Source organism: Boleophthalmus pectinirostris, unplaced genomic scaffold, assembly GCF_026225935.1.
Source record: "Boleophthalmus pectinirostris isolate CB_2022bp ecotype Guang Dong unplaced genomic scaffold, ASM2622593v1 HiC_scaffold_23, whole genome shotgun sequence".
In the NCBI taxonomy this organism is placed as follows: Eukaryota; Metazoa; Chordata; class Actinopteri; order Gobiiformes; family Gobiidae; genus Boleophthalmus; species Boleophthalmus pectinirostris.
Genome location: NW_026571207.1, coordinates 24,187,740 through 24,212,898, shown reverse-complemented (window position 1 = coordinate 24,212,898; position 25,159 = coordinate 24,187,740). Strand labels below are relative to the sequence as shown.

At 41.8% G+C, this 25,159-nt stretch overlaps 5 protein-coding genes and 2 pseudogenes across 6 annotated transcripts in view; all 7 read right to left on the bottom strand.

Moving 5' to 3' along the window:
- LOC110162336 (protocadherin gamma-C5-like) overlaps positions 1 to 25,159 on the bottom strand; it is an 89,754-nt gene that overhangs the window by 40,991 nt on the left and 23,604 nt on the right. The window lies entirely within an intron of this gene.
- LOC129410653 (protocadherin beta-16-like) lies at positions 683 to 10,268 on the bottom strand (annotated as a pseudogene).
- Positions 10,699 to 13,165, bottom strand: LOC129410654 (protocadherin gamma-A10-like). Its single transcript, XM_055159323.1, has one exon. The coding sequence runs from the start codon at positions 13,108 to 13,110 to the stop codon at positions 10,699 to 10,701; it is 2,412 nt and encodes an 803-aa protein (XP_055015298.1). The 5' UTR covers positions 13,111 to 13,165.
- LOC129410702 (protocadherin gamma-A10-like) lies at positions 13,698 to 16,163 on the bottom strand. Its single transcript, XM_055159549.1, has one exon. It carries the CDS (start codon positions 16,107 to 16,109, stop codon positions 13,698 to 13,700), a length of 2,412 nt encoding a protein of 803 aa, XP_055015524.1. The 5' UTR covers positions 16,110 to 16,163.
- On the bottom strand, positions 16,518 to 19,129 carry LOC129410701 (protocadherin beta-16-like; annotated as a pseudogene).
- On the bottom strand, positions 19,482 to 22,053 carry LOC129410699 (protocadherin gamma-A3-like). The gene has a single exon (XM_055159547.1). The coding sequence runs from the start codon at positions 21,930 to 21,932 to the stop codon at positions 19,482 to 19,484; it is 2,451 nt and encodes an 816-aa protein (XP_055015522.1). The 5' UTR covers positions 21,933 to 22,053.
- LOC110162234 (protocadherin gamma-A11-like) lies at positions 22,457 to 24,963 on the bottom strand. Its single transcript, XM_055159324.1, has one exon. The coding sequence runs from the start codon at positions 24,851 to 24,853 to the stop codon at positions 22,457 to 22,459; it is 2,397 nt and encodes a 798-aa protein (XP_055015299.1). The 5' UTR covers positions 24,854 to 24,963.

Below are 25,159 nucleotides of genomic sequence, written 5' to 3'. Positions count from 1 at the left end.
AAGAGCTCTACTTGATAATCACTATTTTTTAGCTTGAGTTACTTCGATGTGCCACTGTTAATACTTCTGGACACCTGCAGAGATTTCTATGTCATGGAGAATGTCACATGCAGATGGAAGTTTTCCATGCATATCAGATCAATGAAAAATCAGAACAGCTGTCATATAAATTAATAATTCAAAACTAAAGATATTTGAGCTTTTGTGAATGGTCAACAGTCCTGTAAATGGCTGTATAACAGGAAACCGAAACTCATGGCAAAGGACTGTAAAGAGGTGGGCCAGAATTTCACAACAACAACAACAAAAAAAAGGGGATCTCTATGCACCAAAATAGTAAACACAACCAACCACGTAAAATGAAAGTGTGTATGACAGGTTTGGATGATTCTCCTAATTTTGACTAAAGTTGGTGAGATAATACCTGTTGTAAATATAAAATATAGTTTTACACTAATCAAGGAGCAATTTGTGAAGTTATGAAGTTGTGAAATAAAGTTGAAAAAAAAAAAAAAAAAAAAAAAAGGAAAGGCCAAACTTACAAAAAAATAAATAAAATCTTAAATGACATGATATTAACTGTGTTTTTAGTAAAATGAGTAGCCCAGCCTATCAGGCACTTTAACTACAAAGTTATAGATCAGAATATTATAACAAAACTTTATTAAACATGCTTGTTGTGGGGAAAGTATAGAGATATCAAGGCCTACTGTCTTTTAGTGAGCTTGTGTCATGTGTAGGCCAGTCTTAAACATGTGTGTATTTTGTTCCTGGTGTGATATTCTGTTGAAATCAAAACTTTTGCTTACCTTGAGTGGGCAAAGCAGGATTTAAAAGGGCACGAGAGGATTCAGCAGCAGCAGCAGGACATAGAAAAGAACAAAAGAAAAGAGGATATTGGTTAGACTGTTGTTCTACTGACTCTGAGTGGCAAAGGGAGAGAAAGATATACTTACAAGGTGCGTGGAAACAATTAGTAACATTAGATGAGAAATGGATATTAATGTAGTATTGTATAATATAAAGTTTGTAACACATGTCGACTCATATAGCTGAGTAAATGTAGAAGATGTATGTTTCAGTACATAATAACAAACAAATAAATAAAAGTGTTGTATAAAAAGCATGCCCTTGACGTACATTTGTTCAGGTAAACATATACGTAATAATACAATTTCAAAGGTATGTACATTTTTTTGGAATAATATATATTTTGTTGTATAATATTAAATTGTCAGTACTAAAGAAAAAAAAAAAAAAAAAAGTTGAATAGCCATAAGTATTAATAAACCTTACAGACAACGCTCTTCCTTTTGACTATGCTTCAACTGCACAAAATCATTTTCTTTCATAATATACATGAAGCAGACAGACTGTTGCCATGCACAGAACAAAAGATATCTGTATATTATCTTTTGTAATTTGTCTTTCAGAATGTCACAATGAAAAGATAATACTATGACATACTACAACAAAGCCTTTTTTTTTTAATGCAGAGAGCAACCACATCTTTCAGATTTAAAATACTGATGCAGTGCTTAAATAAAGACTGCACTGCTGCTCCCTCTTTCCAACACCAGAGGGCCTAAAGGCGATGGCCTGGTCCACTTCTATGAATTATTCATGTATTCCTCTATGACAGAAGGCTTTAAACCTTCTTAGACAAAGCACATGACATATTTATATTAAAAAAGTGCAATCACAACACAAAGCATAAAAAATGACACCAATAACAAAAGCAGAACTAATATGACACCAAATAATAGTTATATGTAGCTGTGTTTTATGTGTATATATTTTGCCTACTTCTGTAACGCTTGTCTTGTCTTCATTTATGATGGTTTTATTGAATTTATTTTAGATAAACAATCTCACTAACAAAGTCTGCTTAAAGGAAATCAAATACAAATTCATTCTGAGTTGTTTGCATGTTTAAAACTATACAATGTGAAAGATGGGAAGGCTGACACAAAAGACAAAAAAATGTGCTCTATTTTGAACAAAAAGAACAAGCAGCCATGTTGGACCTCTCCCTGCTTTCTTTCTCCATCCTCAGACATCAGATACCACACATCTCAGTGCCATAATGGGGGTGTCTTTCCCTAAAGCGTCACCACATAAAAACAGCTATAGCATCCCTGAAGCAGCAGTGACTCCCAGCCCCCCCTTTAACTCTGTCAAAATGGTACAGTCCTGCCCGTGAGTCAGCTTGTTTCTATGGCAACATAGCCCACCTCACTCTCATCCCACCCCACTGCCTTCTGCACCTATTCTTACAAAACCAAAATGCAGCAAAACCAGATCGAGCAGGGAAGTAGTTTTTGTTCAAATCACATACAAGCAAAATAGAAGAACACCATGTTTGTTCAATTATAATATTTAATATTAATATTAGTGCAGAACCTGTATGGTGATATGTACACCACAGCTGTTTTGTCTATAAAAACAACTACAGTGTGTGCAGAATGGTGCATATTGTGGCCATCTAAAATTCATCTAAAATCAAAGTCCTGTGTTTCATCCTTTTTGCTTTTTGTCCTCTCTGCTGCAGAGTGGTGCAGCTGGAGGGGGGGAGGGGAGAAAGCACAAACTCACATCAGGAGAGGAGTCAAGACTAACACAACTGCTGTACACAATCCTTTCCAAGGATAAAAAATTTGCCCTGTTGTCAAAGCAATTAGCAATTCAAAACAAAATACTTTAAATAGTGAAATGTCTGCAAGATGTCACGTATGAACAGGAAACTGAAAACCAGTAGTGGCTGTCATGACCAAATCAAGCCACTTAATACAACTCTGTGTGTACTAATGAGTTTAGATGTTACTCATTTGGACTACAGACACTTACTCTAGGAGGGTGTAATAAATGTTTATACTAATTCAAAAATACAGTGAAATTCAATAAGCACAAGCAAAAATGATGATGATGTTGTGATTTTTCAGTTTAGAACCTGCTTTTCTCATCCTGCACATCATTTCTGGTAGGATGTTCAATCAGCTGTTTAACCTCTGTGATTGTATCCAAAAATAACATATAACCACATTTCATATCCATTTAAAAATTGTTTGTTTCAAAATGGCTTTAGTCAGCATTGTGTTTGCCATTCTTCAAATCAAAATGCAATAAGCAACAAACTTTACTTGCTCTATGAGTCAACACAGATCAATTTGAATTAATTGTCAAACTAACAAGAAACAGAAGTCCTAAAGATAAAACATTGTAAACCTTGCATTAATTCTCTCCAATAATACATAACTAATGTTTTCACATCAACAAGCTGAAGGGAAAAAAAGTACCATGGATCACAAAAAGTAGATAATACATTTCAGGTTCAATATTAAATATAAAAGTTACAAAAGGTGAGCTCTGTTGACAGCCAATTATACAAAACAAAAGTGAAGAAAGCTTTAATAATATGGATGATATTTGGAACTTCACAAAATACCTATTACGCTAAGTCAGAGATTTAAGGTACAGAAAATAAAACACAAACACAATTAAACAAACAAACAAAAAGTATTATAGCACATAGCTCCTGATATAATAATTTTATTTGATAAAATTTTAATGCCAATGAGAAAAAAATAAATACAAATAAAATAATAATAATAATAATGTATCACCTTGCAAGTGCTGTATATATTTCACGAAGACAGTAAAACAAACCAACTTGGCAACTTGGGTTGATTTTCAGTCATAATTCTACTGAAATCTTAATTGAAACACACAAAGCACAAGCAAGACTCATTGGATAATAAGTACTGTAAATTTTGTGATTTAAAAAAAAAATGTTTAGGATCAATCAATGTCTTTTCATGCAATTCAATTTTATTTTATCAATTTATCTTTTGATTTCAGAGCAACCAGCACCAGATAAAATCAGGCAGACATTTTCTACAAATTATTTAATTTAAGAAAAAAAAGGAAAAAGAACCTGTGAGAGAGCAGCACAGCCATGTTTTATGCAGCGTCCTCTTCACAATAATGACAATCTCTGGGTTGTCAGTTGATCAGAAAAATAAAATACTGAACTATGTCTATGCTTGAAGGTGCACTGTGTAACTTTTCTGGTGGAGGGTCCACCACCTGCTTGTTTCTATGGAGATGTTACTGTTTTGCACTATGCAAACAAACTTGGTAATCAGTCTGTAATTTAACAAATGCAAGGAAGATATCTCCTAATGCTCTACTGTGGAACATTCCATGCAAAGAAATAATATTTCCATGGAGACAAGCAAGTAGCAGTAGTTACACAGTGCAACTTTAAGCTTGAGGTCTGAAAGCCCACACAGTGTATCTCTATTTTGTCTCTGCCTTTTGCATACATAAACAAAGCATGTGTGATTTGTTGTTACTGCATCTTTTATGACATTTACTGACAAAAAAATTCTTCAGAACTATTAAAAAGTTGCATCAGACAATTTTATGATAATCTTCTATTTGAACAAAGAGGGCAGAAACTCAAAATGGCTTCCTACATCACAAACACATAACAGGGATGGGAGAGACTGAACCACGTGCCTCCTCCCCTCCCCCACTGCATCACTGCCTGCCCTCTACTGCCTTTCTCTCAGACTCACAAGCACCAGTAATGACTGTTGTCTCTCCATTTTCAATCATAACAGCCCTAAAAAGTACAGCAACACATTATCATGATAACAAACACCGTATAACCCTTTAAACAGAAATGTACCAACTGCATGTTTCTGTCACACAACCTGCATCTCTATCTGTCTATTTAAGGCTTAAAGCTCTTGCACCATGTAACGCAGGAACTAGGTCAGGGAAAATGTGACGCTCTAGAGGGATCTGTACAAATGGCTTAGATGAATAAAAACAGCTACTGCTCTTGTTTCATACTATACAGAATATAACGAAAGCTTCATCAAGTGCTTTTCAGAGCTACACATCTATGGCAACAACTGCCAACCAAAAATGAAATTTGAGCTCCCATAATAAGGACAACTGAACTGAAATAAAAAATGTCTTGTATGCATCTGACATAAGACAAACACAGTAAGATAAAAGATGACATATCTCACCTCTACAAAGGGACTCCCCATCTCCGATTTTTGCCTTGGCATTGTGCTGATAGCACCATGGTCAAAAGTTAGACTGTTTTGACTGTAGGATCTTGGAGACTTTACATCACTCATTCGAGAGTCAGTAGTTCCATAAACCTCATAGCTTGAGCCCTGCTTTAAGGTGCCAGTTCCACCTACATCTGCATAAAGAGGTGGATAGTATGGAATCACAGGAAGATTCCCACTGGATTTATAGAAGAGACGCTCATGTCTCCATCTGTAGATTTTCACTGAGATAATGACCACTACACACGTGATGAACAGAAAGGAGACTACAGCCAGAGCCAGCACTAAGTAAAAAGTCAGGTTGTCATTGTACTCCTTGTCGTGCGTAAAGTCAGTGAACTCAGACAGTACTTCAGGAAAACTGTCCGCCACCGCCACGTTAACAATGACTGTAGCTGAACGAGAGGGCTGCCCGTTGTCCTCCACTATAACAGTCAGTCTCTGTTTGACTGCATCTTTATCAGTCACTTGGCGGATAGTTCTTATTTCTCCATTCTGTAAGCCCACTTCAAACAGCGCCCTGTCTGCGGCTTTCTGCAGTTTATAGGAGAGCCAGGCATTCTGTCCAGAGTCCACATCCACAGCCACCACTTTAGTGACCAGATAGCCCACATCTGCTGAACGAGGCACCATCTCAGCCACCAGAGAACCCCCAGTCTGGACTGGGTACAGCACCTGAGGGGCGTTATCGTTCTGATCCTGAACCAGGATTTTCACAGTCACATTGCTGCTGAGAGGAGGAGAGCCTCCGTCCTGCGCTTTGACAGAAATCATAAAGTCTTTAGTTTGCTCATAATCTAAAGAGCGCACAGCATTTATAGCTCCAGTCTCTGGATTCACAGAGAAATAAGATGATGCTGTCTGCCCATTGACGAGACTATCCTCTAGAAAGTAAGAGATATGTGCATTGTTCCCAGAGTCTAGATCCGTGGCTTTGACTGAAATAAATGAGAAACCAGGCGGATTGTTTTCAGGGATAAATGTGGTCAAAGACTGTTTTTGAAACACTGGGACATGGTCATTAACGTCAGACAATCTTAAATATATTGTTTTGTTTGCAGAATAAGGAGGTGAACCCTCATCTGTGGCTGTTATAGTTATGTTATATTCAGGCTCAGTTTCGCGGTCTAAGTCATCATCTGTAACCAAAGTATAGAAATTAGTAGATGATTTTTTTATTTTAAATGGCAAGTCTGGATCAATATAACATTTGACTTGGCCATTTTTGTCAGTGTCCAAATCTTTGATGTTGAGCATTGCAACAACTGTTCCAGGAGCTGAGTCCTCGGGTATAGGGTTAGAAAGAGAAATTATGCTAATGATAGGGGCATTGTCATTAACGTCACTTATGTCTATGGATACTTTGCTTGTGTCTGTTAATCCTCCCATGTCTGTAGCTTCAATGTCTACTTCATAATGCTTCGATTTTTCATAATCTAATGTGCCAACAACTGTTATTTCACCTGTATGAGAGTTAATATTAAAAAGGGATGCGCCATCGGTATGCTGGGAAAACCCATAGATGACATCTCCGTTTGGTCCTTTATCGTTGTCTGTCGCACTGACTCGTGAGATAATTGTGCCGCTCCTAGCATTTTCTGCAACTAAAACCCTGTACACAGACTGGGTAAACACCGGTGCATTGTCGTTCGCATCTAAAACAACCACATTAATTTTCACAGAGCCAGATTTCTGGGGGTCACCACCATCAAAAGCAGTAATTGTTAATGAATGACGTTCTTGTTTTTCTCTGTCCAGAGGTGTATGAAGAATCATCTCGATATATTTTGATCCATCTGACCGAGAAACTAGGTTCAATTTAAAATGATCTGTGGGGTTTAATTTATAGGTTTGTATGCCATTCTGCCCCACATCAGAATCTTTGGCATTCTCAAGTGAATATCGGGCTCCTGATAAGGCAGACTCACTAATTTGAAAATTGTATTCTTTTTTGGAGAAATGCGGTGCGTTGTCATTTATGTCAGAGATCTCTACGTCAATTCGATGCAGCTCCATTGGATTATCTAAAATAATCTGGAAATACAAAGAGCATGGCGAAAACTGCTCGCACAATTCTTCTCTGTCGATCCTTTTAGCCACGACTAGGGTTCCCTTTTCAGAATTCAAACCAATGTACTCACTACCGTCCTCAGTAAATATCCGAGCGCGCCCAGACTTTAGTCTCTTCGCATCCAAACCCAAGTCATGCGCGATATTGCCGACCACGGAACCAGTCTGCATCTCCTCAGGTATAGAATAGCGGACATGTCCAAGCACCATGTCTGCGACAAAAGCGCACAGAAAAATACTCCAGAGAGGCATAAATCCCATCACCAAATCTCTAGTAATAAGGAAGAAAGGATTTTGTCACAAGAAATATAAAGATCACAGAAATAAAAACAAATCTATAGCGTCGAAAAGACAAAGATAAAGTGGGTTGTGAAGGCGCAATTCACGGAGAAAGACGTCACGACACGGAAAGAAAGCTGAGCCTACAACTAATCAACAGCGGCGCTTAGAGGAAGTTCATAAAATTGCAGACATGAGTAAATAAATAAATTCCAGCAATATAAAAAGTACATGCAGGTAGGAATACAAGCATGAATTCGACAAGATTGTTAGGTTAAAAAAAGGAAATATGTAAAAATTAAAAATATGTGTGCGAGGGATACTAGTGTCGCTTTCCACGGTGCTGAAAAAGTGCACTACAAATGTCTAACCTCTAGAGGAGAGTCTGGTTCGTCCAAGATGCTCTTCTCACTCTGTATCCGCTGCATCGTCCCTGTTGAACTGGGATCCATTATCAGCACGTTCTGACTACCAGCTCTGCCAAACTTACAGTCACTCTTTCTGGAGTCTGTGGTCCTGCACGTGTCGTAATTGTACACGTGTGGGAGAGTCGCTGTGCCCAGAGTGTCTGAGTAACGTGGAGGATAATATGGGATCACTGGCAGATTGGAGTGATACAGGATGCGAGACTGTCTCCATCTGTAGATTTTCACTGAGATAATGACCACTACACACGTGATGAACAGAAAGGAGACTACAGCCAGAGCCAGCACTAAGTAAAAAGTCAGGTTGTCATTGTACTCCTTGTCGTGCGTAAAGTCAGTGAACTCAGACAGTACTTCAGGAAAGCTGTCCGCCACCGCCACGTTAACAATGACTGTAGCTGAACGAGAGGGCTGCCCGTTGTCCTCCACTATAACAGTCAGTCTCTGTTTGACTGCATCTTTATCAGTCACTTGGCGGATAGTTCTTATTTCTCCATTCTGTAAGCCCACTTCAAACAGCGCCCTGTCTGCGGCTTTCTGCAGTTTATAGGAGAGCCAGGCATTCTGTCCAGAGTCCACATCCACAGCCACCACTTTAGTGACCAGATAGCCCACATCTGCTGAACGAGGCACCATCTCAGCCACCAGAGAACCCCCAGTCTGGACTGGGTACAGCACCTGAGGGGCGTTATCGTTCTGATCCTGAACCAGGATTTTCACAGTCACATTGCTGCTGAGAGGAGGAGAGCCTCCGTCCTGCGCTTTGACGCAGAACCGGAAATCCTTGATCTGCTCGTAGTCAAAGGAGCGCACTGCATGGATGACTCCGCTATCTGCACTAACGGACACATATGAGGAGACTGGCACTCCGTTAACAGAGGAGTCCTCCAGTATGTAAGAGACACGCGCGTTCTGGTTCCAGTCAGCGTCTGTGGCTTTCACTGTGAATATAGAGAGGCCCGGGCTGTTGTTTTCTACAATGTAGGCCTCATACGAGCTCCTGTCAAAGACAGGCGCGTTGTCATTCACATCAGAGATGTGTAACGTGAGAGTGACGCTGCTGGAGAGAGAGGGCACGCCCTCATCTGAACACGTGACTGTGATGTTGTATTGCGACGCCTGTTCTCTGTCTAAATCACCACCTGTCACTAAACTATAGAAATTGTTGTTCGTAAATTTTAAGTCAAATGGAATATTATCGTTGATAAAGCACTGCACCTTCCCGTTTTCAGCAGAATCTATGTCACGAATATTTATCATTGTCACAACAGTGCCCGACTGGGCATCCTCTGTTAAACTATTCACTTTAGATAACACATGTATTGCGGGCACGTTGTCATTCACGTCTGTCACATCAATGATCACCTTGCAAGAATCGACTAAGCCTCCTTCATCACTTGCTCTAATATTCATTTGAAATGTTTGAGCCTTTTCAAAGTCAACATTTCCTTTAAGTACAACTTCCCCGTTCTCTGGATTTATTTCAAACAAACCACGAGCATGATCGGGCACAGTTGATAAGGAGTAAGTTATTTTCGCATTAGAGCCCTGATCTGCATCTGTAGCGGTCACTGTCATCACTACTGTCCCGAGTGGCGCATTCTCCTTTATGGACGCTTTATAAATGGGATTCGTAAAAAACAGGAGCATTGTCATTGGCATCTAAGACAGTTATTAGAATCTGCATTGTTCCGGACATCTGCGGCTCTCCTCCATCTAACGCGGTCAGAACTAAAGACAAGTGCTCACTCTTTTCTCTGTCGAGAGGTTTCACTTAAAACCATTTCGACATTTTTAGATCCGTCTGCTTGATCATATAATTTTATAATAAAATTGTCACTTGGTTTCGAGCCTGTACGTCTGCAATCCGTTAACATCGATATCATTATCGACTGCACGGTCTAATATAAATTTAGCACCATTCACAGCAGACTCACTAATTTTGAAATGGACTTTGTCCTTTTCAAAGAAAGGTGAATTATCGTTCACATCTTTTACCTCGATAGTAACACTGTGAATCTCCATTGGATTCTCTAGAATAATCTGAAATTGTAACGTACACAGCTCTGTTTGTCCACACAGCGCCTCTCGGTCTATTCTGTCTTTGATAAGCAACACTCCCTTTTCGTTGTTCAGCTCCACATATTCACCAGTCTCGTGGGTAAAAATGCGCGCTTTTCTCGATTTTAGTCTCTTTATATCCACACCCAAATCCTTTGCAATGTCACCAATAACATAACCTTTTGGTAATTCCTCCGGAACAGAGTAGCTGATGTGTCCAAGCGTCGAGCTCCAAAAGCAGAAAGACAAACACGTCAAAATTTTTACTTCCATTGTTCTGTCCATACCATCTCCAAAAAAGAACGAGTTACTTTGATTTCAATCTCAAGACACCACAGAAGCAAAATTAGCTGGTACACCGCATATTCCAACCGTATGTTATATTTAAAGACTAGAGGATTGTTCGTTTATTTCCAGAGGATATGTGCTGCGTACGTCTTCACGCTCACAAATAAAGATGTGATGGGAGGTCCAAACAGCTCGGATTAGAACATGGGCAACAGCGGCACACGGAGCTTAAATTGTATCAGTGCAATTCAACTTCAAACTAAAATGGAAACATTAACATTGACAATATGTTTTAATAAAGCAAGATAAACGAGTTTATGTGGCCTAAAAGATTTTGATCATTTCAAAGGGGAAATGAGCATGTCCTAACATAAAACAAGACAAAGAGACATGAAGAGAGAAAAAAAAAACAAAAAAAAAAAAAAAACAGACCTAGTCATACGCTAAAAAATGTTGCTCTCCGTGGTACTGAAACAGAAAGAACATCACACACATCTAACCTCTAGAGGAGAGTCTGGTTCGTCCAGGATGCTCTTCTCACTCTGTATCCGCTGTATCGTCCCTGTTGAACTGGGATCCATTATCAGCACGTTCTGACTACCAGCTCTGCCAAACTTACAGTCACTCTTTCTGGAGTCTGTGGTCCTGCACGTGTCGTAATTGTACACGTGTGGGAGAGTCGCTGTGCCCAGAGTGTCTGAGTAACGTGGAGGATAATATGGGATCACTGGCAGATTGGAGTGATACAGGATGCGAGACTGTCTCCATCTGTAGATTTTCACTGAGATAATGACCACTACACACGTGATGAACAGAAAGGAGACTACAGCCAGAGCCAGCACTAAGTAAAAAGTCAGGTTGTCATTGTACTCCTTGTCGTGCGTAAAGTCAGTGAACTCAGACAGTACTTCAGGAAAGCTGTCCGCCACCGCCACGTTAACAATGACTGTAGCTGAACGAGAGGGCTGCCCGTTGTCCTCCACTATAACAGTCAGTCTCTGTTTGACTGCATCTTTATCAGTCACTTGGCGGATAGTTCTTATTTCTCCATTCTGTAAGCCCACTTCAAACAGCGCCCTGTCTGCGGCTTTCTGCAGTTTATAGGAGAGCCAGGCATTCTGTCCAGAGTCCACATCCACAGCCACCACTTTAGTGACCAGATAGCCCACATCTGCTGAACGAGGCACCATCTCAGCCACCAGAGAACCCCCAGTCTGGACTGGGTACAGCACCTGAGGGGCGTTATCGTTCTGATCCTGAACCAGGATTTTCACAGTCACATTGCTGCTGAGAGGAGGAGAGCCTCCGTCCTGCGCTTTGACGCAGAACCGGAAATCCTTGATCTGCTCGAAGTCAAAGGAGCGCACTGCATGGATGACTCCGCTATCTGCACTAACGGACACATATGAGGAGACTGGCACTCCGTTAACAGAGGAGTCCTCCAGTATGTAAGAGACACGCGCGTTCTGGTTCCAGTCAGCGTCTGTGGCTTTCACTGTGAATATAGAGAGGCCCGGGCTGTTGTTTTCTACAATGTAGGCCTCATACGAGCTCCTGTCAAAGACAGGCGCGTTGTCATTCACATCAGAGATGTGTAACGTGAGAGTGACGCTGCTGGAGAGAGAGGGCACGCCCTCATCTGAACACGTGACTGTGATGTTGTATTGCGACGCCTGTTCTCTGTCTAAATCACCACCTGTCACTAAACTATAGAAATTGTTGTTCGTAAATTTTAAGTCAAATGGAATATTATCGTTGATAAAGCACTGCACCTTCCCGTTTTCAGCAGAATCTATGTCACGAATATTTATCATTGTCACAACAGTGCCCGACTGGGCATCCTCCGTTAAACTATTCACTTTAGATAACACATGTATTGCGGGCACGTTGTCATTCACGTCTGTAATCTCAACAATAACCTCACAGGAATCAACTAGGCCTCCTTCATCACTTGCTTGGATACTCAGTTCAAATGTTTGGGCCTTTTCATAATCAACATTTCCTGTGAGCACAATTTCACCGTTTTCTGGATTTATTTCAAACAAACCACGAGCATGATCGGGCACAGTTGATAAGGAGTAAGTTATTTTCGCATTAGAGCCCTGATCTGCATCTGTAGCGGTCACTGTCATCACTACTGTCCCGAGTGGCGCATTCTCCTTTATGGACGCTTTATAAATGGGATTCGTAAAAACAGGAGCATTGTCATTGGCATCTAAGACAGTTATTAGAATCTGCATTGTTCCGGACATCTGCGGCTCTCCTCCATCTAACGCGGTCAGAACTAAAGACAAGTGCTCACTCTTTTCTCTGTCGAGAGGTTTCACTAACACCATTTCGACATTTTTAGATCCACCTGCTTGATCAAATAATTTAATGATAAAATTGTCACTTGGTTCGAGCCTGTACGTCTGCAATCCGTTAACACCGATATCCTTATCGACTGCACGGCTTAATCTAAATTTAGCACCATTCACAGCAGACTCACTAATTTTAAAATGAATTTTCTCTTTTTCAAAATCAGGTGAATTATCGTTCACGTCTTTTACCTCGATAGTAACACTGTGAATCTCCATTGGATTCTCTAGAATAATCTGAAATTGTAACGTACACAGCTCTGTTTGTCCACACAGCGCCTCTCGGTCTATTCTGTCTTTGATAAGCAACACTCCCTTTTCGTTGTTCAGCTCCACATATTCACCAGTCTCGTGGGTAAAAATGCGCGCTTTTCTCGATTTTAGTCTCTTTATATCCACACCCAAATCTTTTGCAATGTCACCAATAACATAACCTTTTGGTAATTCCTCCGGAACAGAGTAGCTGATGTGTCCAAGCGTCGAGCTCCAAAAGCAGAAAGACAAACACGTCAAAATTTTTACTTCCATTGTTCTGTCCATACCATCTCCAAAAAAGAACGAGTTACTTTGATTTCAATCTCAAGACACCACAGAAGCAAAATTAGCTGGTACACCGCATATTCCAACCGTATGTTATATTTAAAGACTAGAGGATTGTTCGTTTATTTCCAGAGGATATGTGCTGCGTACGTCTTCACGCTCACAAATAAAGATGTGATGGGAGGTCCAAACAGCTCGGATTAGAACATGGGCAACAGCGGCACACGGAGCTTAAATTGTATCAGTGCAATTCAACTCCAAACTAAAATGGAAACATTAACATTGACAATATGTTTTAATAAAGCAAGATAAACGAGTTAAAGTGACGTAAATATGACTTTCTTAAAAGAAATAAATGAATAATGTAGACAATTTTAAAGTGTATATGTGCATGTGCTAACATGATACAAGACAACGAGACACCGAGACAACCAAAAGAAAACACGCAGACGTAGTCATGCACTTATGCATTTCGCTCTCCGTGGTACTGAAACAGAAAGAATTAGTCGCAAGAATTTTAACACTGAGAACTCAAAATTTAATCAGAAGCAGTAAAAAACACTCTCAGTGGCACTGAAACAAAAACATTATTCGTGTCTAACCTCTAGAGGAGAGTCTGGTTCGTCCAAGATGCTCTTCTCACTCTGTATCCGCTGCATCGTCCCTGTTGAACTGGGATCCATTATCAGCACGTTCTGACTACCAGCTCTGCCAAACTTACAGTCACTCTTTCTGGAGTCTGTGGTCCTGCACGTGTCGTAATTGTACACGTGTGGGAGAGTCGCTGTGCCCAGAGTGTCTGAGTAACGTGGAGGATAATATGGGATCACTGGCAGATTGGAGTGATACAGGATGCGAGACTGTCTCCATCTGTAGATTTTCACTGAGATAATGACCACTACACACGTGATGAACAGAAAGGAGACTACAGCCAGAGCCAGCACTAAGTAAAAAGTCAGGTTGTCATTGTACTCCTTGTCGTGCGTAAAGTCAGTGAACTCAGACAGTACTTCAGGAAAGCTGTCCGCCACCGCCACGTTAACAATGACTGTAGCTGAACGAGAGGGCTGCCCGTTGTCCTCCACTATAACAGTCAGTCTCTGTTTGACTGCATCTTTATCAGTCACTTGGCGGATAGTTCTTATTTCTCCATTCTGTAAGCCCACTTCAAACAGCGCCCTGTCTGCGGCTTTCTGCAGTTTATAGGAGAGCCAGGCATTCTGTCCAGAGTCCACATCCACAGCCACCACTTTAGTGACCAGATAGCCCACATCTGCTGAACGAGGCACCATCTCAGCCACCAGAGAACCCCCAGTCTGGACTGGGTACAGCACCTGAGGGGCGTTATCGTTCTGATCCTGAACCAGGATTTTCACAGTCACATTGCTGCTGAGAGGAGGAGAGCCTCCGTCCTGCGCTTTGACGCAGAACCGGAAATCCTTGATCTGCTCGTAGTCAAAGGAGCGCACTGCATGGATGACTCCGCTATCTGCACTAACGGACACATATGAGGAGACTGGCACTCCGTTAACAGAGGAGTCCTCCAGTATGTAAGAGACACGCGCGTTCTGGTTCCAGTCAGCGTCTGTGGCTTTCACTGTGAATATAGAGAGGCCCGGGCTGTTGTTTTCTACAATGTAGGCCTCATACGAGCTCCTGTCAAAGACAGGCGCGTTGTCATTCACATCAGAGATGTGTAACGTGAGAGTGACGCTGCTGGAGAGAGAGGGCACGCCCTCATCTGAACACGTGACTGTGATGTTGTATTGCGACGCCTGTTCTCTGTCTAAATCACCACCTGTCACTAAACTATAGAAATTGTTGTTCGTAAATTTTAAGTCAAATGGAATATTATCGTTGATAAAGCACTGCACCTTCCCGTTTTCAGCAGAATCTACGTCACGAATATTTATCATTGTCACAACAGTGCCCGACTGGGCATCCTCCGTTAAACTATTCACTTTAGATAACACATGTATTGCGGGCACGTTGTCATTCACGTCTGTAATCTCAACAATAACCTCACAGGAATCGACTAGGCCTCCTTCATCACTTGCTCTAATATTCAATTCAAATGTTTTGACTTTTTCATAATCCACATTTCCTTTAAGAACAATTTCACCGTTTTTTGGGTTAAGTTCAAATATTACAAGGGCATTATCTGGCATACTTGACACGGAGTAAGTTATTTTCGCATTAGAGCCCTGATCTGCATCTGTAGCGGTCACTGTCATCACTACTGTCCCGAGTGGCGCATTCTCCTTTATGGACGCTTTATAAATGGGATTCGTAAAAACAGGAGCATTGTCATTGGCATCTAAGACAGTTATTAGAATCTGCATTGTTCCGGACATCTGCGGCTCTCCTCCATCTAACGCGGTCAGAACTAAAGACAAGTGCTCACTCTTTTCTCTGTCGAGAGGTTTCACTAAAACCATTTCGACATTTTTAGATCCACCTGCTTGATCATATAATTTAATGATAAAATTGTCACTTGGTTCGAGCCTGTACGTTTGCAATCCGTTAACACCGATATCATTATCGACTGCACGGTCTAATATAAATTTAGCACCATTCACAGCAGACTCACTTATCTTAAAATCGATTTTGTCCTTTTGAAAAAAAGGTGAATTATCATTCACGTCTTTTACCTCGATAGTAACACTGTGAATCTCCATTGGATTCTCTAGAATAATCTGAAATTGTAACGTACACAGCTCTGTTTGTCCACACAGCGCCTCTCGGTCTATTCTGTCTTTGATAAGCAACACTCCCTTTTCGTTGTTCAGCTCCACATATTCACCAGTCTCGTGGGTAAAAATGCGCGCTTTTCTCGATTTTAGTCTCTTTATATCCACACCTAAATCCTTTGCAATGTCACCAATAACATAACCTTTTGGTAATTCCTCCGGAACAGAGTAGCTGATGTGTCCAAGCGTCGAGCTCCAAAAGCAGAAAGACAAACACGTCAAAATTTTTACTTCCATTGTTCTGTCCATACCATCTCCAAAAAAGAACGAGTTACTTTGATTTCAATCTCAAGACACCACAGAAGCAAAATTAGCTGGTACACCGCATATTCCAACCGTATGTTATATTTAAAGACTAGAGGATTGTTCGTTATTTCCAGAGGATATGTGCTGCGTACGTCTTCACGCTCACAAATAAAGATGTGATGGGAGGTCCAAAGAGCTCGGATTAGAACATGGGCAACAGCGGCACACGGAGCTTAAATTGTATCATTGCAGTTCAACTCCAAACTAAAGTGGGAACATTAACACTGACAATATGTTTTAATAAAGCAAGATAAATGAGTTAATGTGGCCGAAAACATAAATAAATGAGTAAACAAATAAATAAATAAATTAAAATGTTGATCATGTGAAAGTATAAATGGGAATGTCCTATCATAACACAAAACAAAGAAACACCGAGAGAACGAAAAGAAAGTGCGCAAAACTTCTTTTCCGCTCAGAAATGTCGCTCTCCGTGGTACTGAAACAGAAACAACATGACACACATCTAACCTCTAGAGGAGAATCCGGTTCGTCCAAGATGCTCTTCTCACTCTGTATCCGCTGCATCGTCCCTGTTGAACTGGGATCCATTATCAGCACGTTCTGACTACCAGCTCTGCCAAACTTACAGTCACTCTTTCTGGAGTCTGTTGTCCTGCACGTGTCGTAATTGTACACGTGTGGGAGAGTCGCTGTGCCCAGAGTGTCTGAGTAACGTGGAGGATAATATGGGATCACTGGCAGATTGGAGTGATACAGGATGCGAGACTGTCTCCATCTGTAGATTTTCACTGAGATAATGACCACTACACACGTGATGAACAGAAAGGAGACTACAGCCAGAGCCAGCACTAAGTAAAAAGTCAGGTTGTCATTGTACTCCTTGTCGTGCGTAAAGTCAGTGAACTCAGACAGTACTTCAGGAAAGCTGTCCGCCACCGCCACGTTAACAATGACTGTAGCTGAACGAGAGGGCTGCCCGTTGTCCTCCACTATAACAGTCAGTCTCTGTTTGACTGCATCTTTATCAGTCACTTGGCGGATAGTTCTTATTTCTCCATTCTGTAAGCCCACTTCAAACAGCGCCCTGTCTGCGGCTTTCTGCAGTTTATAGGAGAGCCAGGCATTCTGTCCAGAGTCCACATCCACAGCCACCACTTTAGTGACCAGATAGCCCACATCTGCTGAACGAGGCACCATCTCAGCCACCAGAGAACCCCCAGTCTGGACTGGGTACAGCACCTGAGGGGCGTTATCGTTCTGATCCTGAACCAGGATTTTCACAGTCACATTGCTGCTGAGAGGAGGAGAGCCTCCGTCCTGCGCTTTGACGCAGAACCGGAAATCCTTGATCTGCTCGTAGTCAAAGGAGCGCACTGCATGGATGACTCCGCTATCTGCACTAACGGACACATATGAGGAGACTGGCACTCCGTTAACAGAGGAGTCCTCCAGTATGTAAGAGACACGCGCGTTCTGGTTCCAGTCAGCGTCTGTGGCTTTCACTGTGAATATAGAGAGGCCCGGGCTGTTGTTTTCTACAATGTAGGCCTCATACGAGCTCCTGTCAAAGACAGGCGCGTTGTCATTCACATCAGAGATGTGTGTAACGTGAGAGTGACGCTGCTGGAGAGAGAGGGCACGCCCTCATCTGAACACGTGACTGTGATGTTGTATTGCGACGCCTGTTCTCTGTCTAAATCACCACCTGTCACTAAACTATAGAAATTGTTGTTCGTAAATTTTAAGTCAAATGGAATATTATCGTTGATAAAGCACTGCACCTTCCCGTTTTCAGCAGAATCTACGTCACGAATATTTATCATTGTCACAACAGTGCCCGATTGGGCATCCTCCGTTAAACTATTCACTTTAGATAACACATGTATTGCGGGCACGTTGTCATTCACGTCTGTAATCTCAACAATAACCTCACAGGAATCGACTAGGCCTCCTTCATCACTTGCTTGGATACTCAATTGAAATGTTTGAGCCTTTTCATAATCAACATTTCCTTTAAGTACAATTTCTCCGTTTTCTGGATTTATTTCAAATAATCCGCGCGCATTATCTGACATACTTGACACGGAGTAAGTTATTTTCGCATTAGAGCCCTGATCTGCATCTGTAGCGGTCACTGTCATCACTACTGTCCCGAGTGGCGCATTCTCCTTTATGGACGCTTTATAAATGGGATTCGTAAAAACAGGAGCATTGTCATTGGCATCTAAGACAGTTATTAGAATCTGCATTGTTCCGGACATCTGCGGCTCTCCTCCATCTAACGCGGTCAGAACTAAAGACAAGTGCTCACTCTTTTCTCTGTCGAGAGGTTTCATTAAAACCATTTCGACATTTTTAGATCCGTCTGCTTGATCATATAATTTTATAATAAAATTGTCACTTGGTTCGAGCCTGTACGTCTGCAATCCGTTAACACCGACATCGTAATCAACTGCACGGCTTAATATAAATTTAGCACCATTCACAGCAGACTCACTAATTTTGAAATGGACTTTGTCCTTTTCAAAGAAAGGTGAATTATCGTTCACATCTTTTACCTCGATAGTAACACTGTGAATCTCCATTGGATTCTCTAGAATAATCTGAAATTGTAACGTACACAGCTCTGTTTGTCCACACAGCGCCTCTCGGTCTATTCTGTCTTTGATAAGCAACACTCCCTTTTCGTTGTTCAGCTCCACATATTCACCAGTCTCGTGGGTAAAAATGCGCGCTTTTCTCGATTTTAGTCTCTTTATATCCACACCCAAATCTTTTGCAATGTCACCAATAACATAACCTTTTGGTAATTCCTCCGGAACAGAGTAGCTGATGTGTCCAAGCGTCGAGCTCCAAAAGCAGAAAGACAAACACGTCAAAATTTTCACTCCCATTGTTCCGTCCAACAACATCTCCGAAAAAACAGAAGTTGCTTTGATCAAAATCTCCAATCGTTCAGCTAAAGAAATTTTTACACCGTGTATTTCCAGAAAATTCTATATTCGCCGAATCAAAAGAACAATTATTTAAAGAGGATATGTGCTGCGTACAGCTTCACCCTCACAATTAAAGATGAGATGGGAGGTCCTAACAGCTCACAGCAAATGTGTTAGAACATGGACAACAGCGGCACTTGGAGTTCATGAGTTATCACTACAATTCAACTGCTGCCCACTTCCAAGTTATTAAACTCAGAGCGTCTTAAAATGAAGAAAAACACATTCTCAGAGATACGATCTTAAATAAACAAGTTAATAGAGTTGAATATTTAAAGTGGAAAATGTGCACACATTAAAATTAACACACTTTAGAGAAAAGAAAGAGTGATGAAAAAAAAACAAAACAACAACTCTATTGTTCCTCCATCCTGTCGCTCTCCTTGGTACTGAAAGAGAAAGAATTCTGTGCGTGTCTAACCTCTAGAGGAGAGTCTGGTTCGTCCAGGATGCTCTTCTCACTCTGTATCCGCTGCATCGTCCCTGTTGAACTGGGATCCATTATCAGCACGTTCTGACTACCAGCTCTGCCAAACTTACAGTCACTCTTTCTGGAGTCTGTGGTCCTGCACGTGTCGTAATTGTACACGTGTGGGAGAGTCGCTGTGCCCAGAGTGTCTGAGTAACGTGGAGGATAATATGGGATCACTGGCAGATTGGAGTGATACAGGATGCGAGACTGTCTCCATCTGTAGATTTTCACTGAGATAATGACCACTACACACGTGATGAACAGAAAGGAGACTACAGCCAGAGCCAGCACTAAGTAAAAAGTCAGGTTGTCATTGTACTCCTTGTCGTGCGTAAAGTCAGTGAACTCAGACAGTACTTCAGGAAAGCTGTCCGCCACCGCCACGTTAACAATGACTGTAGCTGAACGAGAGGGCTGCCCGTTGTCCTCCACTATAACAGTCAGTCTCTGTTTGACTGCATCTTTATCAGTCACTTGGCGGATAGTTCTTATTTCTCCATTCTGTAAGCCCACTTCAAACAGCGCCCTGTCTGCGGCTTTCTGCAGTTTATAGGAGAGCCAGGCATTCTGTCCAGAGTCCACATCCACAGCCACCACTTTAGTGACCAGATAGCCCACATCTGCTGAACGAGGCACCATCTCAGCCACCAGAGAACCCCCAGTCTGGACTGGGTACAGCACCTGAGGGGCGTTATCGTTCTGATCCTGAACCAGGATTTTCACAGTCACATTGCTGCTGAGAGGAGGAGAGCCTCCGTCCTGCGCTTTGACGCAGAACCGGAAATCCTTGATCTGCTCGTAGTCAAAGGAGCGCACTGCATGGATGACTCCGCTATCTGCACTAACGGACACATATGAGGAGACTGGCACTCCGTTAACAGAGGAGTCCTCCAGTATGTAAGAGACACGCGCGTTCTGGTTCCAGTCAGCGTCTGTGGCTTTCACTGTGAATATAGAGAGGCCCGGGCTGTTGTTTTCTACAATGTAGGCCTCATACGAGCTCCTGTCAAAGACAGGCGCGTTGTCATTCACATCAGAGATGTGTAACGTGAGAGTGACGCTGCTGGAGAGTGAGGGCACGCCCTCATCTGAACACGTGACTGTGATGTTGTATTGAGAGGCCTGTTCTCTGTCTAAATCACCACCTGTCACTAAACTATAGAAATCGTTGTTCGTAAATTTCAACTCAAATGGAATATTATCGTTGATAAAGCACTGCACCTTCCCGTTTTCAGCAGAATCTGTGTCAATGATGTTGACCATCGTCACAATTGTTCCAGGGTTTGCATGCTCAGACATACTATTTATTTTGGATAACACCTGTATATCAGGTTTGTTGTCATTTACGTCTGTGACGTAAATCATCACCTTGCAGGAGTCAACTAGACCTCCGTCATCACTCGCTCGGATACTCAATTGAAAATGTTGGGCTTTTTCATAATCAACATTTCCCGTAAGCATAATCGAACCATTTTCTGGATTTATTTCAAATAATCCGCGCGCATTATCTGGCATACTTGACACGGAGTAAGTTATTTTCGCATTAGAGCCCTGATCTGCATCTGTAGCGGTCACTGTCATCACTACTGTCCCGAGTGGCGCATTCTCCTTTATGGACGCTTTATAAATGGGATTCGTAAAAACAGGAGCATTGTCATTGACATCTAAGACAGTTATTAGAATCTGCATTGTTCCGGACATCTGCGGCTCTCCTCCATCTAACGCGGTCAGAACTAAAGACAAGTGCTCACTCTTTTCTCTGTCGAGAGGTTTCACTAAAACCATTTCGACATTTTTAGATCCGTCTGCTTGATCATATAATTTAATGATAAAATTGTCTCCTGGTTCGAGCCTGTACGTCTGCAATCCGTTAACACCGATATCGTAATCGACTGCACGGTCTAATATAAATTTAGCACCATTCACAGCAGACTCACCTATTTTGAAATGGACTTTGTCCTTTTCAAAGAAAGGTGAATTATCGTTCACGTCTTTTACCTCGATAGTAACACTGTGAATCTCCATTGGATTCTCTAGAATAATCTGAAATTGTAACGTACACAGCTCTGTTTGTCCACACAGCGCCTCTCGGTCTATTCTGTCTTTGATAAGCAACACTCCCTTTTCGTTGTTCAGCTCTACATAGTCGCCACGCTCACGAGTAAAAATACGTGCCTTCCCTGACTTTAGTCTCTTCATATCCACACCCAAATCATTTGCAATGTTCCCAATAACATAACCTTTTGGTAATTCCTCCGGCACAGAGTAGCTGATGTGTCCAAACGTCGAGCTCCAAAAGCAGAGAGATAAAATCAGACGAACTGGCACTCCCATTGTTCTGTCTAAAACGATCTTCCAAAAAGTACGAGTTATTTTCAATAAACTCCGAAAAAGACTTTGATCAAAATAACAGAGTAAAATTTACGTTCCAAAAGTGGCAGTATTTTTCCTTTGATATCCCTCTCAAATCTTGAAGCAGTGCATCGCGTGTGTATTGTAGCTCAATTGTAACTACGTGATGGGAGGTACATGAAGCCCGGAGTAAAAAATAAAAGGAGAACAGCGGCACTTGGTGTTTTAACGGTATTACTACATTCAAGACAGGATAAAAGAATACCAGGTTTAAAATGAACATTATACCATTGAGGAGAAAAGAGTTTTAACCTATTGTTCAAATGTATCATAAGTAGACAATTAAAATCATCTATAAATGTCATGATATATTGCAAATTTAAAACTTATGATGATGGGTAAAGATGCAAAAAAGTCGGAAGAGGAACAATCAAAAATGAATAAGGATAACACACTTAAGTAACACATGGCGCTTTCCGTGGTACTGAATTAGAACAAACAAAACACTAAAGGTTTCTAACCTCTAGAGGAGAGTCTGGTTCGTCCAGGATGCTCTTCTCACTCTGTATCCGCTGCATCGTCCCTGTTGAACTGGGATCCATTATCAGCACGTTCTGACTACCAGCTCTGCCAAACTTACAGTCACTCTTTCTGGAGTCTGTGGTCCTGCACGTGTCGTAATTGTACACGTGTGGGAGAGTCGCTGTGCCCAGAGTGTCTGAGTAACGTGGAGGATAATATGGGATCACTGGCAGATTGGAGTGATACAGGATGCGAGACTGTCTCCATCTGTAGATTTTCACTGAGATAATGACCACTACACACGTGATGAACAGAAAGGAGACTACAGCCAGAGCCAGCACTAAGTAAAAAGTCAGGTTGTCATTGTACTCCTTGTCGTGCGTAAAGTCAGTGAACTCAGACAGTACTTCAGGAAAGCTGTCCGCCACCGCCACGTTAACAATGACTGTAGCTGAACGAGAGGGCTGCCCGTTGTCCTCCACTATAACAGTCAGTCTCTGTTTGACTGCATCTTTATCAGTCACTTGGCGGATAGTTCTTATTTCTCCATTCTGTAAGCCCACTTCAAACAGCGCCCTGTCTGCGGCTTTCTGCAGTTTATAGGAGAGCCAGGCATTCTGTCCAGAGTCCACATCCACAGCCACCACTTTAGTGACCAGATAGCCCACATCTGCTGAACGAGGCACCATCTCAGCCACCAGAGAACCCCCAGTCTGGACTGGGTACAGCACCTGAGGGGCGTTATCGTTCTGATCCTGAACCAGGATTTTCACAGTCACATTGCTGCTGAGAGGAGGAGAGCCTCCGTCCTGCGCTTTGACGCAGAACCGGAAATCCTTGATCTGCTCGTAGTCAAAGGAGCGCACTGCATGGATGACTCCGCTATCTGCACTAACGGACACATATGAGGAGACTGGCACTCCGTTAACAGAGGAGTCCTCCAGTATGTAAGAGACACGCGCGTTCTGGTTCCAGTCAGCGTCTGTGGCTTTCACTGTGAATATAGAGAGGCCCGGGCTGTTGTTTTCTACAATGTAGGCCTCATACGAGCTCCTGTCAAAGACAGGCGCGTTGTCATTCACATCAGAGATGTGTAACGTGAGAGTGACGCTGCTGGAGAGAGAGGGCACGCCCTCATCTGAACACGTGACTGTGATATTATACTGTGAATCTCTCTCTCGGTCTAATTCACTGTCTGTGATTATGTTATATAGATTATTCGCAGATGATGAAATTGAAAAGGGGATATTTTTATTAATCATACAACTAACTTTGCCGTTTTCCTCTGAATCTGGGTCGTTTACATTCATTACAGCTACTACTGTCTCAGAGGGAGAGCTCTCTACAACTGAATCCGTTTTGGAAATCAATCTAATAATAGGACTATTGTCGTTTATATCGTTTATTTCAATTAAAACTTTGCTGGAATCAGAAAGACCTCCTTGATCTGTTGCTTCTATATCGATTTCATGACTTTTCGCGTCTTCGTAGTCAAGATATCCATTTAATAAAATACGTCCCTCCTCTGTTATTTTAAAGAGTTTTGATGTGCTTGCCATGCTGTTTCCGATGACATAAGTAACCTCTCCATTGCTGCCTTTGTCTGCGTCGCTGGCGCTGACCTGCGTTATGAGCGTCCCATTTACAGCGTTTTCTTTAATGCTCGCTTTGTAAATGGATTGGCTAAAAACGGGAGCATTATCATTTGCATCTAACACTGTAATGTGAATAAGCATAGTCCCTGACCGCTGAGGCTCTCCCCCATCTACCGCTGTCAACAGTAACGAAACAATCTCCTCTTTCTCTCTGTCAAGGGGCTTTTGCAAAATCATCTCCACCTTTTTACCTCCATCTGTTTGATCATGCAGTTTGAGAATAAAATTATCTGTGGGTTTTAGTGTATAACTCTGCAGACCATTTCGTCCTACATCAGGATCTATTGCTTTTTCTAACATAAATTTAGAGCCGACAAAAGCGGACTCACTAATTTCAAACCGCTTTTCTTGTTTATCGAACAACGGAGGGTTGTCATTAATGTCTGTAATTTCCACAGTAAAAGGAAACACTTCAATTGGGTTTTCTAAAACAATCTCATGATGTAATGCACACGGCGTTGTTTGCCTACAAAGAGATTCGCGGTCTATTTTCTCTTTGATGAGGAGGACGCCCCTCTCCTTGTTAAACTGAATGTATTCCTCACTTTCCCCTGTGTGAATACGAGCTTTACGCAACTGCAGCCGCTTCACATCGAGACCCAAATCATGAGCAATATTACCGACCAACGAGCCCTTGGCCATTTCTTCTGGAATAGAGTAACTGATCTGTCCCAGCGCACATCCAACAAAAGCAAACGACAAACACAGCAGCACTTGCCGTCCCATTGTCCTCAATAATAATTCTCCAGAGCGAATTCACCAGTCAGATAATCAAAACGTTACAAAACACCTCAGAATCCAAAAGCCAGGAGGAAAAAAGGTACAATCCAAATTATGTTGTGTGCTCCACCAATACGTGTCGGTCTGACTTATTATTGTGGTGTGATGACGGGGATGTGCTAGTTAAAATACCGGACTACACTCACGGTGATGCTGGTGAACAGCGGCCCAGTGAGTTCAAAACATGAAACTGCAAGTGTTGAAGAAACAAATAGTCCTTACTTCCTTGTAACAACCATTATTATTTGAAAA

Bases quoted from the DNA above. Each gene is read 5' to 3' on its own strand.
- LOC129410654 (XM_055159323.1), bottom strand. From the start codon at position 13,110: ATGGACAGAACAATGGAAGTAAAAATTTTGACGTGTTTGTCTTTCTGC.
- LOC129410702 (XM_055159549.1), bottom strand. From the start codon at position 16,109: ATGGACAGAACAATGGAAGTAAAAATTTTGACGTGTTTGTCTTTCTGC.
- LOC129410699 (XM_055159547.1), bottom strand. From the start codon at position 21,932: ATGGGAGTGCCAGTTCGTCTGATTTTATCTCTCTGCTTTTGGAGCTCG.
- LOC110162234 (XM_055159324.1), bottom strand. From the start codon at position 24,853: ATGGGACGGCAAGTGCTGCTGTGTTTGTCGTTTGCTTTTGTTGGATGT.